An 18,002-nucleotide genomic window follows, 5' to 3' on the forward strand; every position below is an offset into this window, starting at 1 on the left:
GGTATCGTCCGGGTGCCGTCCGGTAAGATTCCCTCCTGCTTTGGGTGGCTGCCCAACTGCGATCGGCCAACGTCTGTCGGTCAATATCCACCCGCGGCCCTTTAGACTTTTTTGCTGGTCGACGACGCTCTCAACTCATGGGTTCTGGAGCATTTACCACGATGCTCGCGGCTGCCTACAGGAACTGCTAGACGCGGGATCACCTTGGCTTGCATACGCCAGACTGATAGATTCGCTGTTAAGTTCCCGCCCGGAACAGAGGTTGGCCCGCGACAGAGGTCACGCGTCCCGACAAGGTTCACGCTTTATTTACCAGGGCAGATACATAATACGCGTCGATTGATTCGCTGAGTAACCAATTATTCAATGACCTAACTCCATCCCAACTGTGGTAACTCCCCACCATCTTGTATAACATTGAGGAAAATATAATCGGGGGGACAGCCTCACTTGACGGATCCTGTTACAGGTCGCATCCGTTGATAGTGGCTTGTGATCAACGCCCCATAGGACGTGATATCATTTATTGCTGTATAAGACGGTGCGTTCCGGCGCAATGGACGTCTAATATTCGTCAGAGTCGTAATAATCGTCGTCGCCCAGCAGGGAACGGTAGCCCCTGGATGCAAGGTTCTCTTCAAGACCACCATCAGCCCCGGGGTCGGCATAGCCTGTATGAAATCAGCATTTGTTTGAACATATCACATCTTTCAGCTCATCCGGGGCGAACTTACCCTCGCCGCCAAAGTAACTGAGCGCCACAGGCAAAAAGATGAGAGCATGGGTGGCAGCAAACACGATCAAGGCCAACCACACTCGGAAGTAATAGATCTCGAAGATCTTACTCCTAGTAAATGCCAGCACACATACCCCCAGCAGCTTCGTCACAGTAATGCCACTAAAGACACTGCCTCCAACATTAACCAGCGCCGTCCACGCCCGCGCATCCTTGCCGCGAAACTTGGTCGGCACCTTTTCCAGGATAGCACGGGATGGGAACATGAATGCCCGAGCAATGTGCGCGCAGAACTCGACCGCAATACCTACGCAAATAATGAGGTTCACGAGGGAAACGGCATTGAGCGACACGCCAGCCACGGCCATGGCGCCTATAATGTCGACCAAGATCATCACCACAGTCGTAGTGACCACCGCACCAGTTGCCACAGACCCAAGGAGTGTGGATGTCAAAGCGAAGATGATGGCAACAGCAAAGCCCAGCAATGTCCCCGTCAGCTGGATTATGGAGACATACTGATCAAAGAAGATGTAGGTTTTGGAATAGGGAAATACATCAATTCCGTGCTCCTTAGAAATGCCATCGGCGATACGGCGGGCCGAGATGTAGGATTTGATGAAATCATCTTGCGTCCTAAGAGGTGTGTGGGTGGTGCGGAAATGGCTGGCGTTGGTCATTATTCGCTTCTGGTCGACCACAAGGGCATTGCTGTATGGCGCCTTGCCTCCCAGTGGGCAGGACGCGTCAGTAGGGGATTCGAGCCACTTTTCAACGTAGTGGATGAACTCGTCTCCTTCCGGCATTCCGTACAGAGAAATATTCCAGGCAGGTGTCCGGTCCTCGAAGCATATTTCATCATTTTCCTTGCAACAGTCTTGCTGGGGGTTCAGCCAGTAGAAAAAGTCATCAATCCAGCTAGCGGTGGATCCTGAAATATAGGAGACATTGGATCGTTTGGACTCTTGCTCGAGCACAAAGGGGAGAGAGAATTCTTCGCAGGTAGTGAAGCGTCCACAAAGCTGTTGCTGGTGGTGCCGTTCAGTAACATTTACGTTCCGTGTCACAAAGTAGACTGGGGGTCCGCTTCCGAAGTAGGCATTCAAGTCCTCGAAGTACTGAATGAGGTAAGAGTCGCTTGGAACGGCGATGCGTTGGTCCAGTCCAAGAGCCACCTTTGGAATCAAAGCCAGCCCAGCTGTCAGAAGGCCAAGGAACGTGATCACCACGAGGACCTTGACCCTACGTCCCAGAAGTGAAGATGCGTAGACTGTGCGGATAAATGCTTGCAAAGCGCTTTCTCCCTCCTGGTCGTCGAGGAGCTGATCATCGGACATGCCGGAATGCGCTTTGCGGACTGTTAGGCACGGAATGCAATCCGCACGTAGGCTCTCCACGCGCTTCTGGTTCAAAGCCAGAACAGAGATAAACATGGTGATTTGCAAGACACCGTTGATGAAAACTGCACCTGCAGCATATACGGCAAAATTTTTCACGGCAGGCATTCCGACAAAAACCCCCATGGCAAACGCAATAGTCTCCGTGGTTGCAGATAGGAAGATACTGGGGCCGATTCGGCCCACAGCACGAGCGATACGCTCGTCGATCTCTTCGTCTGGGTGGCTGACGTTGATTCGTTCGAATTCGTGGACGATCAGGAAGATATTGTCAACACCCACAGCCAGAACGAGGAACGGGATGACCTCGGCGATAATTAGGGTGACCTTGATTCCTGCCGCAGAGAACAGTCCAACCGACGCGGAAACTGACATCAGAACAATGACAATGCCGACGATCCCCAGAGTAAACTTGGACTGGACTAGAGCATTGGCGGGATTGCTGAACAGAGACTTCCACGTCACCGTGACCGAACCCAACGCCAAGGATGCGTAAATAAACATGATGATGTAGCTAATGACAACGATCTTGGCATCGGTGTTGCTGGACTTGTTCAGCTCCTGCTCGACACTGACTTCGGTGTTGAACGAGACACGCAGTCCGCGCTCCTTGGCTTCTTCTTGTACCACTTCCAGTATGCGTTTGAGGCTATCCTCCCAATCAATGGCATTGGCTTCACCTTCTGTCCCTTGCTGATGGTTGTCCACCACCCATGTTGTGAACAGCGCTTGGGCATCGAGAACATCGCCCGACTCTTCATATCCTCCGAGAATCATTTCCGGTCGCAGTGGTTGTCCGAAGTCCGGGAGACAGCTCACATCACCAGGCGAATCCGCGCAATGCTTGAGCCGGGCTTCCCAAGTATCGGGGTCCAGATTTGCCACAGATCCTCCAAAATAGCCCGTCAACGACTGCACCACACAAGCTTCGCCAGTTGGTTTGGTGCAGATGTCATCAAGGATCAGTTCCCGGTCCAGAGAAATCATCCGGTGTACTCTCGACTCCACGTCAAACCACCAACTTAGGGTGTCATAACTCATAACGCGCCCGTCGCCTGAGGCAGTGTCGTTGACGAGAAATGCTTGTTCTGCCCGGTAGAACGGCCCGAAATTGGCATCAAAATAGGCCTTTTCTTGCGCCGCTGCCGAGGTTGGGCTTACCCAGAGGCGGACCGGGTCCGTCTCGACGGCAAAGCGAAACCAACCCAGGCTCAACAGACTGACCACAACCACGCTGGATACAATCGTGATGGCCGGGAAGCGAGCACAGGCACCACCAATGCGATTAAACATCCTATCGAGAACAGTGTTCAGCTTGTAGACACCGTTGGGCTGCTCGATATACCCGCCTGCGCGGACGATGTCACCTTCGTCCTCATCGTCGCTCGGGGCCGGATCCTGCAGGAGTCTGACGCGTTCGGGTTTGCGGTAGCGGCGTTCTCGGTAAGTGAAGTAGCTGGAGCATGCTACGACGACCAGCAAGAAGACCGAGTAGATGAGGATCACCGCGAATGACAGACAGGGCAGCAGGCCCACATGACAGTATCCGTCCGTTCTGAGGGCAGGTAACTCGGGGCACACGTCGGGGCAGTCAACGCAGGAACAGCGGAATGCTTCGTCGGCGTCGTTACAGGCCTTGGGCTTAATTGGCAGCGCTTTCATACCATCAGGGTCTGGACCAGCAGGCTCGGTCTTGAAGTTGATCTGAAACGGGCTTCCCAGAAGCTTCTTGTCTCCCAAAAATTTCAAGAACTGAGAGTAATTCTTGGCACCGCCACCGATGAAATCGATGGCCTTGCCACCTGAAGCACCATTTTTGACGTTCTTGCAGCTGTCGTAGAACCCACTCTGGAACTCTTCCGACCAGACGTTATCTATTTCGGTGACGAGTTGTTTTCCGGAGCCGTTCTTGTCGATCTGGGTGACGTTGACGAATAGGGACTGGTCTGGGGAGCAGGTGAAGGTGCAGAAGATGTTGAAGAAATTTGCTTTGCAGGCAGGACAAGACGCGATTATACCTTCGGCAAGTTTCAGGTTTCTGGAGAGTGCGTCGATCTGGAGTACAGTCCACAGGGTCAGAACCATGTCAGATGCGAGCTTGGATGGAGCTCACCTGCTCATCTTGACAGCACACGGGACCTTCCTCCCATTTGCTGCCGCATAGGTCTACCAGCTTCTTCCTCACCGCTGCTTCAGGCTGCTCTGCCAGCCCATTGTCAGGACAGGGGAGCTCGCCACCAAAGAACGACTTCTTCCCGCAGTGCCCGCGAATGGCACAACGGCCGGGCTCATGGATGTTGGTGAAGCCCAAGCTCGGATCGTCTCGGGCCAGCGATTGAGGGAGAACGCCAAGACTTGCGATAATGGGGATGAAGCGGAGTCCCCGCATGGTTGGGGGTGTAGCCGGTCAGGATAAGCGAACTGGGCTGCTGATTACATTCAAAGATGGTCGAATAATGGATAGGAGGGTGGATGGATGGGATTGAAGGGTTGAGACAGCGAGGGCGAAGTAAATAGAGGAGGCGCAGGTCGGCAGGGAGCTTCCGGGATGACGATAAGCGCGATGTACGTAAGCGGCGAGTCCCTCTGGAATCGGCCTCGGCTGGCTGGCCTCACGGGTCGGGCGCTAACGTCAGGCACTCGCCGTCATCGTCCAGGCACAAGCTGTCACTCTGCCAGGGACCATTCATCCATCCATCCGCTCCATTCACTCCATTCTCTTGGTCCACTCCATTTAAAAGAACCTCCTACATTAGGTGCAGGAAAATACGCCCGGATGTGATGATCCATGCGGAGTTATGGAAGTACTACAACCCCGAATCCCCGATATATACTTCCAGGCGGAGATACTCCGGTACGTCATCAGGTGATGCACCTCACCTGACCGATGGTCAGTCACACCGTTGAATTGGTTCCTACGTGGCAGCTTGATGGGCTTCTTTACAGGCTTCCAGCAAGGGACAATCGCCCGGTTGACAATGGTGACTGATGCTCATGTGCAAGCTATTTCACACAATCAGACAACCGGATATAGTGACCTAACGTCACAGGCATATCCACTGTCCATCATCTCATTCTTTTCATCCAGGTCAGCACCAAGATTGGTACTCTTGAATGCAACAAACAGGACATACGAGGCCGATACCAGCTTCTCTAGCTACTATGGTTGATGTCAACAATGGTCTACCGGAACACACCGCCAGTCGATGAAGAGGCACAATCATGGCTGGAGCTGAGGCTAGACAAGCTTGAACCAAAATAGTGTTCAGTGAATGACCTGTCAGAAACTATTGAGTCATCCAAATGAGTGGATCTACAGCTATACCTATACCTTGCCATCAAGGATTGCCGCAGGGATACCTTGCGTAGATTCTTGTACAACGTTGATCCGTCATGTCCTGATCTCACACGACATCGGCCTAACATCCTTTTTCAATCTCAATGAGACCTTGTGCTCCTCGCCAGACAGCAAGGTGAAGCAGAGGATAATCAACCGAGTTCTATTCCGTCTATCATTCAGGAAATTCCATTAACATCCCAATTCTCTAGACTATCATATCAACTCGCTCCACCGGACACACCTATGAACTGATTCTCTCCTACTCCTTGAACACCTCCACCAACTCCCTATAACTGCCCTCCCTAATCTCACTCAACAAATTGGGCCTCTCCACCACCCACCCCAGCTTCGCCTTCGCCTTTGCCCCGGAAGGCCTATTCGACTTGCTAGCAAATGCCACCAAAAACGGTTCCCATTTCTCCATCACCTCTTCCCTCTCAAACCCCCTCACCGGCACGCCCACCACCTCCCCAATAACCTCCGCAAGCTGTCGATACGACGTCTCCGTCCCCGCAACACCATTGAATACCTCCCCAGCATCCGCCCTCTCCGCAGCAAGCAGATACAACCTGGCCGCATCATCCACATGCACCTCGGAAAACCGATGCTCGCCATCCCCAAGATACCCAGCCACCCCATTCTCCACCGCCACCTTAATCCACCTCGCGGCAAACCAAAACCGATCCCCTCGTCCATACACATACTGCGGCAGCCGAATAACCGACACCCTGACTCCCTTCTCCGCCCAGGCCAGCGCCTTCTTCTCCGCCTCCACCCGCACCGTGAAATGTCCATCCGGCGCAGCAGGCGACTCCTCATCGGTCTCCTTCCCCTCGGGGTCCGCCTGAATGAAACCTGTTCCACTCGTCACAACCAGGGCCTTGTTCGTGCCCACCATCGCCCCGGCCATGGCATCCACAGCCTTGATATCAATCGGAACCAACTCCTTCAACGGCCTGGTGAAGTCATGAACAAACGCCAAATGAAACACAACATCCGCGTTGCGAGCCTCGGCGCTCAAAACATCAAACGTCTCCAGCGATCCTCGAACAGGAACAGCCCCCTGCGCCGTGAGGAACTCATCACCAGCCACACCGCGAGAAAGCGCACGCACAACGTAGCCCTCCTTGAGCGCATACTCGGCAATAACCCGACCGACGTAGCCCGTAGCCCCAGTAATAAAGATCGTCTTGGACATAGTAGTGGATATAGTTTCGATCCCTGTTGTTCAAACAATAATAACTGACTTGTAGATAATCGAATTAAATGCCTGTTGCTCTGTCGTCAAACTGAGAATAACACAATAAATAAGCAGGGGATATCATCCAGGTATTTATACACGTATTCCCAACCCTTCTCTCACCATCACGACATACGCCCTAATACTAGTCCTAGTACCATTACCATTCCTACTACTCTACTCCATCCGTATACACCACATTAATAATTCCCCCAACTCCATCACCTAAGCACGTAAGCAAGTCCGCTGATGTAATTCGTCCAATCCTCACTGAATCCCCGACGGCAATCGGACTTTCCGACGGGACGGGATTGGGGGGTGGATTCCGGGCGTATGGCTGCGGGACATGGAGCATGGGGGGATTCGGGACGGAATTGAAAGCGGAGAAGGAATAGCCGCCCCTGGCTGGATTATGGTTCTATGGGATGGGTGGATGTAAGCATAGGTAGGTGTGTTGAGAGTTTTTGATTATTGCATTTAATATGGGTTTTGATATTGTCGACCAGTTTTGGGTGGTTGGTATTCCTTCTTTTTTTTGTCAAGGGGGTTTGAGAGGGGATAGATATGATTGGAGATACTATCTATGAACGCATGCTTTTCTTAGTTTAGATACTTTGAAAATAGTCTTGATTGTTTATTTAATTCTCTGGGATAAGTGAGTGATTGACAAATCGTAAGTTCGGTATGATTAGGGATGATCCAAACAAATTAAGACAGAAATGCACACAATGTCGAATAATTGATCATGGATCTAACAACATGACAAAGCTCACATGAGCATAGGAATATGCTGACTCGTTCGTTTTCTTAATAAGACACTTCCATTGCTTAAAGTCGGTTTCGTCGACAACGTTCACACACATACAGATGACACCGTCGGCATCGGAGGATGTAATCCCAATGGTGGCCCTCGCAGATTTCGCAGGTGAATCGGCGACCCCCTTCGCCATTAATACGATGAAATCTTCCGGGGTGGTCGCAGTCGTGGTTCTGTCTCAGTTCATCTCGTATTCGCTCAACTCGGACCCGACGAACTGGGGCCGCCAATAGCTCCTCGAGTTCTCGGTCTACGACTTCCTCGGCCCTCGCCAGCAGATCCTCCTCGGCCCATCGCTCGCACTCGCAGGTCTTCCAAACTAAGCCACAGAGGTAGCAGAACTCGGCCTGGCATTTGCATCTGTTGTATGATTAGAGACTGTGGTTCGGATGCAAGAACAACGTACGTGATATGGTAACAGCCAACGGCCAGAGACACGATAGCCCTGCATGAAAAACAGCGTTGCCAGTTCTCACTGGTAGCTAGAGCCAGCGTAGCCTGGAGCGCAGTGTCCTCAACACAGTCATCAGTATGAAACGTGTTTTTGCACGCGGAGCAGGTAGCAGAGCCACAGTACGAGCACTGCGCTCGATCCACCGCGATGTCACATGGAGGTATGAATCTACCGCAAGCCCTATTGCTGCAGTATGTCCGGTCGATCGTAGAAAACTCGACCTCTGAGCGTTTGAACTCGGCAAGCTCAGCCTCGGACATAGCTGTCTGAACAGCGTCCAAGGGGATCAGCTGGCGACAGCATCGAGGTGGAAATAGTGATTGATCCTTGGCCGCTTTCAAGAACAGATCCTTGAGGCAGTATCTGCAGTAAATGTGCTTACAGCTCAAGCGATGTGTCTGGTGTGGATGATAGCAGTCGTAACAAACACAGCATTGTAGTTTGTTTTGCGGCAGCTTTTCTAGTTTCTCATCTTGTCGCTGGGGGCAGGTCATCGAGGGACCTGCGATACACTCCTCATCAGTGTCTGGGGCTTCATTCATCACGCTGGAGTGCTCTGCGCTGTCGTGCACAATAGGCTGGTCCAGCGAGTCGTTCTCATCATTTTCGCGACTGTCTGTGTACACCGCAGAAGCAATGCTGACAGCGAGCTTCTTGTCGGCCAAGAAGCTCAACTGTCTCTTCATTTCATCCAGGTATGCTTCAACAGCAAGTTCATGGTCAGGCCTGCTTCCATCCCCTCTATCTTCTCCTTTGCAACTATCTCGATGAGACTCGACATCTTCAATCTGCTGGCTTAAAGCGTCGATCTCGTCGTCAAAGGCTGATCGAGGGAAGTGATCCATACTGGGGCTAGCATGGTGCTAGTTAGTAAGGCTTTAGTGATCACAGGCTAGGAAGTAGTAAACGAGTCAGTACATATGTAGTTCTTAGTCGAACTTGATGGAAGATGATGTGCCGAAGACTCTGAATGATGGTAGGTGAAGCGCAGAGGGAAAAGAGCTCCGCGCAGCTGGAAAGGCGGAAGCCACTGGCGTCTAGATGACGCTGGCTGGGTAAGGGAGTTCTAATAGTGAGGTAGCAATGAGGGTAGATTGTATGAGTATAATATTAGACACCTTCCGGAAGAGGGTGTTACAGGAGCACAGAAAAAAGGGGCTGAAGATGCAGGTTCGGATTGGGTTGGGAGAAAGCAGCAGTGAAAGCCAGAAGACGGCTCGGAAACCTGAGGAATCCCAGGTCCCGATCACCTGACTGGTGACTCGACAGCTCCAGGCAAAAGCACAGTTCATATTTTCTCTTCATCGAACCTTCATATCACGAGCTTATTACCGATGGATCGACCAGCCATACCAGTCAATACTCAATCCCCATACACTCGATAGAACATATCATGGCCCTCTCGCTCCTTTGCCCCCAGTCCGATCAGCTTGTCCCGAAGCATTCTAAATTCCGGCGACGCATACTTCCTATAGACACTGGTGACTACTTCGAGCGCAGTCGCGGATGGATCAAACCGAGTTTCTGGCAGCATGGCATCGGGATCAGCCCCGTGGTGCAAGAACAGGGACACGATGGCAGCCTGACGCCGGGTTCCTTCCTCCGCTGTATCATAGAACTGGATCCACCGGCGACGTTCTGCTTCACGAAGCTTATCTAGTACAGCCAGCCAGGGGGTTCGGTACTTCTTGTCGAGGTCTTTATATGTCTGGTTGGGATCGGCGCCATTGGCAAGAAGGCTGCTGATAACGTCCGGGCCGGACAGTGGATATACAGATTTCCGTCGGTTGACGAAAAACTCGATGCAGTGGCTGAGGAGCGGGATACTTTCTTCTGGAACATCGAGTCTGTCCTGGTGAACCCTTTCGCAGACTAAAATGCTTAAACCGAATTTGGCTGCCAGTGAGAGGAAGGGGTCTTGGAAGACGGCATTCTTTCGCTTCTCGTACGAAGAAAATAGACTCTTTGCCCAGTGGTCTTTCTCAATGGTATCGCGGAACGCCCAATGTTGACAAAGCGCACGGTCGAATTCAGGGATCAGCACGAGCTGTGATCGCGCATCCTGAGATAGTCGGGCGTGGGTGAATGCTAACGGGATACTGGGCCACCACTCGTCGATCTGTCGATGCGGTTCAAAGGCATCGAGAGGCCACTTGAGTTGGAGAATATGGGATGTCAGAAGAGATAGATGCGGGTCAAATGACGATCCTATCATTGATTCCAAGAGTCGTGCCCAGACATGCGAAAGGGACAGATAATCCTTGACGGTTCGATGGACATAGGACACGTTGCTCTCAGCAAGCAGCTGCGCCGGTGTAAGTCTGGCCTGTGTTCGGATTGCTGATGGGCTTGGAGCATGCGCAATGACCAGACCTGCGCACTCATTGGAGAAGTGGTTCTTGGTTCGTGCGCAAATCTTATCGATATCGCTTGCGGTAGCTTCTTGCACATTACCAGGGATAGCTGTTTTCCCCTCTTCTAACTGGCATGCAAGTGCCAGTTCCCAGAGCTGCATAGTGACGGCCTCTTCCTGCCCAGTGGCGTGACATGCTTCCTCCCTAGCATGCAGGAGCTGGAACAGTTTGGAGATCAGACTTGTTTGATTCTTTGCCGGTTGTTCGAAGATAAAGTACGTAAACAGGTCGTCTATATCAGCTGGATGTTGAAGTAGGTAATCATGCATTTCTAAGACGTCTTCATAATCCTGATGGCGCAGCAGCGACTGCACTACCAGGGTCACCCAAAGGAAGACTCCGTCGGCTCTCTCAACAAGTCCGTCAATAAGCCGAAATGCTCCATCTGGGGTTTTAGCAAGCAGAGCCTGGGTCAAGGAATTCCCATACAGCTGATCCCGAGCATAACCAGCCATATCCTGGAGAGTAAGATCGTGAAGCTCTAGCCCGGGGTTGTTCGCAAAGGCTGCCCGAAAGACCGGCAGTTGTCGGCTAGATAAACAAAACTTTACGTGAGAAAACGACGATGCCATAGTTTTGAAGAAGGAAACGATCTCCTGGTAATCCCCTGCAAACTCATCCAGCCCGTCTATAAATAGGCAGACTTTTGCTTGGCCTACAGCGTGCTGCATGAAGCTTTTCAGAGCATCCTTGAGTTCTTGGAGGCCCCATGAGACGGAGGCCTTGATCCGTTCTCGCGTGCTGAGAGACTGATAGTGCTCCCACTTTGCTGAGAAAACAACGGGGACGAGATACTTCTCCTGGTCCAGCAATTGAAATAGGAGATGACGCATGAGACCCGTCTGAGATCTTTGCTCCAAGGTGCCACTGATCCAGAAATAGAACCCGGCTGTTATGAGCGGATCGTCGCCTGCCCATCGGTGAAGGAGATCCATAGTCGTGGAGTGGTGCCTTAGGAAGTGTACCAGCGTCGATTTGCCTGATCCTGGCTTGCCACTGATCCAGAAAATGCCACTATCATGGGCATTCGACAACCAAGTTGTGAGGGACTCCTCCACTTGTGACTTTTCATGTCCAAGGTTCTCATCAGAGAATATCCAGTCAAAGGTGCCACCATGGGCGACGGTAACACTGTCTTCTCTGTCAGTCATTGATGAGAATTTTAGACTCTCAAGCAAGAAGTCACGGGTGATCATCTCCTGATCGGTGAACTGTGTATCCTTGGTATATGATCGCAAATCTGGACCGGGATTATTCCTTCCAGCTGGCTTCTTCCCGAAAAGTGACACCATGCTATTGCCTGTGATAGCTTGCCTCTTTTGGGGACATCATCTTCTTTCCCCCGTACATCGAGTTCTCGGTCATCTGGGGAGTCCTCCGTAACGAGGGAGTCCAGAGCTTCCCGGGTTCCGGTGTATTGACTGAATTGCGAGCTAATTATCAATCGGTTATGATCCGTTTCAGAGCGATTTTCCAGGCGATTGTATAGTTACCTCGACTGGAACCCCAGTTCAAGCTCCGCCTTGAACACGCTCAATCGTTCCTCCAAAGCCTCTACATCCTCTCGAGGCCAGAGCTTTCTGAATATTTGTAACTCTTGTGAGGATTGAGGACCAAATCTCTGGATCAGTTCTAGGCGGGAGAGGATGGTACGGGCGATGATTCTGCAGGCAGCACGGGTGTCCTCCAAAGACTGTCTTTGTTGACAAAGTGGTCCTATTTCTCGACCCGGAAATGGTCCTGATAGCTGACTGTCCAAGGACGAAAACTGAGCTGATGTTTGATTTGCATCCCAATCCGGCCAAGGCTGATTGTCGCCGAGTTCATGAATTTCGTACACTTGTCCGACGAGCTGAATTCCCGCGCGAAGAAAGTCGGCGATCTCAGCCGCGGCCGGCTCGATAGGTTCGCCTGCCATTCGAATTACCCTAGCTGCCACGAAGCTTATGCCAGTCAAATTCAAGCCGATAGGTAGAGTGAACGATCAGGAAAATGACATTATCTAGAATTTACACACTGTCAGCACGGCGGGGAACCAAGAATCCTATAAATAGACAGCCAGCCAGGGGCCGCTTATCATCGATATTAATCGCAGGAAGAACTGGCGACGGCATTGATCTAGACCCTGAGCCACGTATGATAAGCAGGCAGAAAGACCTCCCCTGTCAGCCGGATGCCTGTTGGGAAATAATCTGTCAATTATACTCCGTAGGGAGCGGTTTGACCTTTTCATTGGTTGAATCACTGCAGGATTCAGGTCGCGCATTCGAACTTCTGTTGTTCGCGCTAAGTCAATGGGTGACTCACACTGCTTGTTAGTGCATTCAGATATCAGCGCTCATTTCCTGCTCACGAAAGTAGCGATCAATGTTTCCGTATGTTCTCCTGTCTCATCATCGCAGTTTGCTAGGTGCAAGACCAAAGCTCTCCAGTCCTTGGATGACCAATATGCGGTCTAAGATCCCACATGATTCAAAGAAGCGAAGTGATAGACTTGTGAATCGAAGTCAATCTATCGTCACTGCATGCCACTTTCAAACAGCCCTACTCGGATCTTTGACACATAATCTTTCCTGGGCTAAGACACAAGGCAACGCTCCCCTTACCATGTCAGCATCCAATCGCGCCATGGTATCATATGCTTTATCGAGAATAGGATCTTCAGGTCGAGATCTTGTCATCATTTATAGAACCACGATGCAAACCCCAGCATTTTGTCAAGAAATATATTCAGTGAGTTGTTTGCTTAGAGATAATCTTCAAGAGATTTCGTCGAATGGTGTTCTCCAAGATGTTATACCTCGAGATTCTCAACGATCGGAACAATACTTCAAGTCGTTAGTGATGTTATCCATAACGAACCATTCCAATATCCAAGCATGTAGTTCAATACCAAGACCTGGGGTTGAGGAGGACCCACTGGTTCCAGTGTCCCAGTCTCCACATCCTGTGCATCGCATCGCATCGCACTTAGGGGGGAGTCTCACTGTTCTTGTAGACATATACCCACCATCAACTTGTCAGAAAGATATCACTATCGAGAAAGAAATAAGCCCGTAAACGTAGTTACATTCCCCCTTGATACATCCTCCATGAAACCAAGTGAGTTGAGAAACTCGAGCAATATCGGATAACCACAAACCTCACCTCACCCAAACTCGCAGCCATAAGACCCCCATCATCTGAGACCCAAATTTTCCTAGCCTCCAGAAAGCTTGCTGCTATTGCTATTGCTAATTCATCCCCTCATCGGAACACAGCACTCACTCACCATCGGAAGCCAACCCAATCCACATCCGAAGACTCAAACCATCCAAACAACACAAACAGCCCAAACATACCTGCAGCTTGGCTCTGATTGGAGAACAAACATCTTGGCTTTGGCGGAATGCGGGGGGCTAATCATCTCTCGAGCTGTTATTTGCTGTGTTTGTGTTTGTTGCTTAGACGAAGGGGTGGTGGTTTTTCTCCCTGATTTATTCTTCTTAATCTCTACAATTTGAATTACAAGTGTGCTGCTGTTCTTTTAAATCAATTACTCATCTTCAAGCTTGGTTGTTAAGTTGTGGATTGTTAGTGTCGGTGGTAGCTGATTGATTCACCATGACGCAATTCCATGACGCGCTTCTCCCGCATACTCCGGTTGAGAGCTTACTGAACCCGATGGGGTATGTGTGGGAGTGGTTGGTAGAGGTGAGGGTGGTGTTGTTGGGGTTGAGAGAGGAGGGGGGTCTGTCGAAGGACTACGCGTAATGGGTTCATATGATTGGTTGGAGGTGGGGAGTAATGAAGGTATGTGACTATTTTTTCGAAAATTCAGACTGTGGGGGTATTGACGTTGGTGCTAGGATAGGAGGCGATGATGATGATGATGATGTTGTATTGGACGATTGTTATGCTTTTGGCTCTTGGTATGATCGGAAGATGGGGTTGATTTGATGTCCTTGATCGGTGCTGTTGTTTGCGTGGTTTGCTGGATATGCATTGTTTCTATAGTACTATTTACTGCAACGTGCGACTGGGTGTTTGTGTGGGTGGTGAATGATTGTATGAGGTACGAGAATATCGATGAGCTGTGAGAAGATTCGATGGTTATTATATCTAGGGAGTGGTGAAACAGTCTTCCTACTGGCATATTCAGCAGAAGAAGCGAAACAGCACGATGATATGTTCGAAAGAACTAAAGACAATATCAATTAAATCGCCAGAGTGTCTCATCTATTCAATAAATCCAAACAGCAACTCGCTAATAAAACCCTAATCTATCACAGACTATCTATGTATCTATAGAGAGGCCTTCTCCACCGCATTAAGCCTCTTCTCCATCTGCTTCCGTGCGTCCTCGCACATCTGACCAACATCCACATTGGCGATAACCCCATTCCGGTAGTTAATCGCCTCTTCGATCTTCTTAAAGTCACTGCCCACACCATCCGCACGCCACTCGTAGCAGTCACCGATGAACCGACTGCTCTGCACCAACCATTGAGTGCGCTCGCGGCGATTCTCATCAAACGCAGCGAGAACTGCCTGGAGGTCCTTGTGGGTCTGCACTCGCTTGTCTTCAAGCAGAGCAGCCAGCACGGCAGTGTCCTCGATACAAAACCCAGCCCCGGCACCGTGGTGCGGCGAGGTGGCGTGCGCGGCATCACCGGAGATAGCCACCCGGCCCTTGTAGAATGTCGGGACGGGGTTGTCGCCCAGGTCGAAGATGGCCCACTGGATAGAGTTAGAGTTGAGTTCGAGGGAAATTCGGGGGGAACGGGGGTGAAGCCTACCACGCTGAGTTCGGGATCGGTCAACTTCAACAAGTTCATCACGTTGGGCCCGTAGCCGGCAAAGTCGCGCAGGACCTCGTCGCGGGTGCCCTGGCGCGTCAATCGGGGGTACTCGGCCCATTCGTCGGTGGTGGTGTGGAAAGCGACGATGTTCAGGGTTTTGCCAGCGTTGACGGGGAAGGTCAGCATATGCCCCCCAGGGCCCATCTGGGAATGTCAGTTTTGATTAAGGTCTAAGGAAGAGGAATCTTACATGCATGCAGGCATTGGAAGCCAACTCCTCTCCGATCGCCTCAACCGCCTTATCCATGGGCACCAGTCCCCGATAAGCGTACTTGTGGGTGTAGGAGGGCTTCGCAGAGGGGTGATCCGCCCCCACGATGATCTGGCGCACCTGCGACTTGATTCCATCGCAGCCGATCACCACGTCGGCTTCATCTTCGGATCCATCGGCAAACTTCAGAATCAACTTGCCGTCGCTGATACGCTCATGGATATCTTCCAGACGCTTGTTGAAGCGGGAAATCCCCTTGGGGACTAACTTGATCAACTCATCGAGGAAATGCGCGCGGTGGACTCCGTTCTGGCCCAGGCTGTTGGAGATGGTGAATTCGATGTCCTGGCGACCGCCACTTGCCGGGTTCGGCACCTTCTTGTACCCATCCAGGTAGTCGAACCACACCTTTTGCTTCGTGGGCCAGAGGTTTCGTGTGCAGACCTTCTCAAAGGCGTTGTAAATGCCCTCGTGGCAGAAGTTCATTGCCTGGACGGCATTGGGGCTGAAGGAGACACCCGCGCCGACTTCGGCGAACTCGTGGGCTTGCTCGTAGATGGTAACAGAGATGTTGCGGTGATACAGGGCAATGGCTAGAGTGACACCAGCGATACCACCTCCGACGATGGCAACATGGAAGTTCTTCTTGGGCGCAGCCATTGTGAATCTGAGTACCGCGGGTGATGATGGTGGAGATGAGTGGCAGAGATTGTCAGTGAGTCAGGGTTGAGTTGGGATTTGAAATGGCTTCTAGTCGCGCAGTCGAGCTCTTTTATGTATCTATCCTCCACGATGTCATGTATGCGTGGCGTGGAGGTCGGATGCTGGGGGAATGACCTCAGGCCCTTCGGATGCCGTTGTTGCTGATCCCCGTGGGGCATCGGACCCGGATATCCGGCACTGCTGGGCATAGCCGATGGTCAACCTGATGCTGTACAGCAACGGCTGCAGCGTTCTTAGTATGGAGAGAGCAAAACAAGCTCTTGAGTGATCGGGGCTAGCTTGTAGCTCGTGTGGAGGATCGTCATCCGTTGTGGTCAAGTTGTCTCTTTCATTCCGGCTACAGCCATGTTTGCGTGACATCACCGCATCCGACGGGGTTGCGGAGCACACTTCAAACAACTCCTATCCCCTATACGAGACGTCTTGCGGCGAGGCACCCATTTCCCTAGTATATGTCGGATGCAGGGATAAGCGGATGAGTCCGACATCACTCTACAGCAATATAGAATCTGTGCCAGTTGGCCGACATCTATGTGTCGGGTAGATAGGCAATCAGACTCCGCTCCTCTGGCAGTTTGGTCGGCATCTTTCTGCAAATCCTCCGGTGTACTCTCGGCCGTCCATGGTCGATGCTACTGTGATTGATACTATCGCGGAGTATATAGGCTGCGGTGCAACGCAGGTGCATGTACTCCCTTCTGCCGATAGCCGTTGACCGCGATCGCTTGGTAGATAGGTTAAACCTATGTGGTAGGTAGGATACGGCCCCTGGATTCCCCAGATCCTTACCAATCCAATCTCGATGCAATTCCATGGAACAGCGACCTCTATCAAGACGACTATCGAAAATGCAGAGAGAATCGCTGAAGATTGAGGGGGTTGTTCTCACGGGATGGCTACAAACCAAGTCAACCGTACCAGCAAACATCCGGCATTGTTACAGTACCGGTACCCGGATGAAAGATTGAAGAATACGCAAAGCCGGGTGGGGGACTAGACCGGATCGGTCGAGACATTCACCATCAGCCGGCCTCTGATTGGGTACCATGCATCACCCCCTGCCGGAAAATCGACCAATCATAATGCTTTTCACACTGCATCGTGCCCGGAAAGGCAAGTGACCAGCTGCCCGCAGAAAGTGCCATTTCGACGTGCAATTTTCGGCGCCACCAATGCAGGCAGCTCCCCCAGAGACGGCCGCTTGGAATCGTTGCTGTTGGAACAGTGCATGGTCCCCTGCGAGGAGTGCTCTTCTCCTGCATGAACATCGTGGTTGTATTGGCTGGGCAGATGCAAGGGATCAGAGAACAAAGCTCTGTCAATGCGATTGTCAGCTATTCTGGAGTAACTAGTAGTACACCGCGGAGTCAGCGAGATTGCCCCAATACTATGTAAGACTTGACTCGCAGTGGTCAACCGCCCGCTGCGACTGGTGGGCAATTGAGGATCACTTTTCCAAGAATAGTATTTTCTCCGCATGAAGGTGAAACTTTCAACCAGTTCTCGGTCGGTGAGGATTTTTGACAAGACCAAGGACAACCATGTGGATTTGGAGACGGTTGAGCAGCAGGCATTATTCCTTGCATATCGAATTAAAGCCCTGGATTATGGTGAACATTCCTGGGCGAGTTTAGCGGCTGGAGGTACAAGCAACCATATCGGCTGAAGTCCGTAACCGAAGCTAAGCAGGCCACCGTAGGGCCCCTCCTGTCCCCGAGCTAGAACCGCTTAGCCGCGTGTGCAAGTGCATAGACTTTCTTTGCCGGACAAAGTACTGGGTGACTAGGTACTGAGGGAGAATTAAACAAGGACGGAGCTGCCTCAACTAA

The 18,002-nt window shown here is 51.5% G+C and overlaps 6 protein-coding genes across 6 annotated transcripts; all 6 read right to left on the minus strand.

Moving 5' to 3' along the window:
• Positions 1–216: 216 nt before the first annotated feature.
• ncr1 (sphingolipid transporter NCR1) lies at positions 217–4,916 on the minus strand. Its single transcript, XM_025611998.1, has 3 exons — positions 4,247–4,916; positions 735–4,188; positions 217–671 (listed from the first exon to the last, which is right to left on the minus strand). Exons 1-3 carry the CDS (start codon positions 4,520–4,522, stop codon positions 565–567), a joined length of 3,837 nt encoding a protein of 1,278 aa, XP_025466120.1. The 5' UTR covers positions 4,523–4,916; the 3' UTR covers positions 217–564.
• A 730-nt stretch (positions 4,917–5,646) lies between these two features.
• BO94DRAFT_111729 (NAD(P)-binding protein) lies at positions 5,647–6,804 on the minus strand. Its single transcript, XM_025605511.1, has one exon. It carries the CDS (start codon positions 6,669–6,671, stop codon positions 5,733–5,735), a length of 939 nt encoding a protein of 312 aa, XP_025466121.1. The 5' UTR covers positions 6,672–6,804; the 3' UTR covers positions 5,647–5,732.
• A 737-nt stretch (positions 6,805–7,541) lies between these two features.
• BO94DRAFT_586714 (RBR family RING finger protein) lies at positions 7,542–8,829 on the minus strand (the record flags this gene model as incomplete). Its single annotated transcript, XM_025615774.1, has 2 exons — positions 7,542–7,890; positions 7,937–8,829. 2 exons carry the CDS (start codon positions 8,827–8,829, stop codon positions 7,542–7,544), a joined length of 1,242 nt encoding a protein of 413 aa, XP_025466122.1.
• A 518-nt stretch (positions 8,830–9,347) lies between these two features.
• BO94DRAFT_468597 (uncharacterized protein) lies at positions 9,348–11,594 on the minus strand (the record flags this gene model as incomplete). Its single annotated transcript, XM_025608257.1, has 1 exon — positions 9,348–11,594. One exon carries the CDS (start codon positions 11,592–11,594, stop codon positions 9,348–9,350), a length of 2,247 nt encoding a protein of 748 aa, XP_025466123.1.
• Positions 11,595–13,852: 2,258 nt separating this feature from the next.
• On the minus strand, positions 13,853–14,568 carry BO94DRAFT_536351 (uncharacterized protein). Its single transcript, XM_025611999.1, has 2 exons — positions 14,247–14,568; positions 13,853–14,190 (listed from the first exon to the last, which is right to left on the minus strand). Exons 1-2 carry the CDS (start codon positions 14,381–14,383, stop codon positions 14,157–14,159), a joined length of 171 nt encoding a protein of 56 aa, XP_025466124.1. The 5' UTR covers positions 14,384–14,568; the 3' UTR covers positions 13,853–14,156.
• Positions 14,569–14,682: 114 nt separating this feature from the next.
• Positions 14,683–16,110, minus strand: BO94DRAFT_468571 (salicylate 1-monooxygenase sala; the record flags this gene model as incomplete). The annotated part of the gene is made up of 3 exons (XM_025608255.1): positions 14,683–15,117; positions 15,177–15,383; positions 15,430–16,110. 3 exons carry the CDS (start codon positions 16,108–16,110, stop codon positions 14,683–14,685), a joined length of 1,323 nt encoding a protein of 440 aa, XP_025466125.1.
• Between the last annotated feature and the right edge of the window lie 1,892 nt (positions 16,111–18,002).

Source organism: Aspergillus sclerotioniger (genome assembly GCF_003184525.1).
Source record: "Aspergillus sclerotioniger CBS 115572 chromosome Unknown BO94scaffold_18, whole genome shotgun sequence".
NCBI classification, from domain to species: Eukaryota; Fungi; Ascomycota; class Eurotiomycetes; order Eurotiales; family Aspergillaceae; genus Aspergillus; species Aspergillus sclerotioniger.

Excerpts from the sequence above, each read along its gene's own strand:
- ncr1 (XM_025611998.1), bottom strand. The coding sequence starts at position 4,522 with ATGCGGGGACTCCGCTTCATCCCCATTATCGCAAGTCTTGGCGTTCTC. Across the intron at positions 4,189-4,246 it reads TGTGCTGTCAAGATGAGCAG|ATCGACGCACTCTCCAGAAA; the intron begins GTGAGCTCCATC and ends ACTGTACTCCAG. Across the intron at positions 672-734 it reads CAGTTACTTTGGCGGCGAGG|GCTATGCCGACCCCGGGGCT; the intron begins GTAAGTTCGCCC and ends GATTTCATACAG.
- BO94DRAFT_111729 (XM_025605511.1), bottom strand. The coding sequence starts at position 6,671 with ATGTCCAAGACGATCTTTATTACTGGGGCTACGGGCTACGTCGGTCGG.
- BO94DRAFT_536351 (XM_025611999.1), bottom strand. The coding sequence starts at position 14,383 with ATGCATATCCAGCAAACCACGCAAACAACAGCACCGATCAAGGACATC. Across the intron at positions 14,191-14,246 it reads CATCATCATCGCCTCCTATC|CTTCATTACTCCCCACCTCC; the intron begins CTAGCACCAACG and ends ATAGTCACATAC.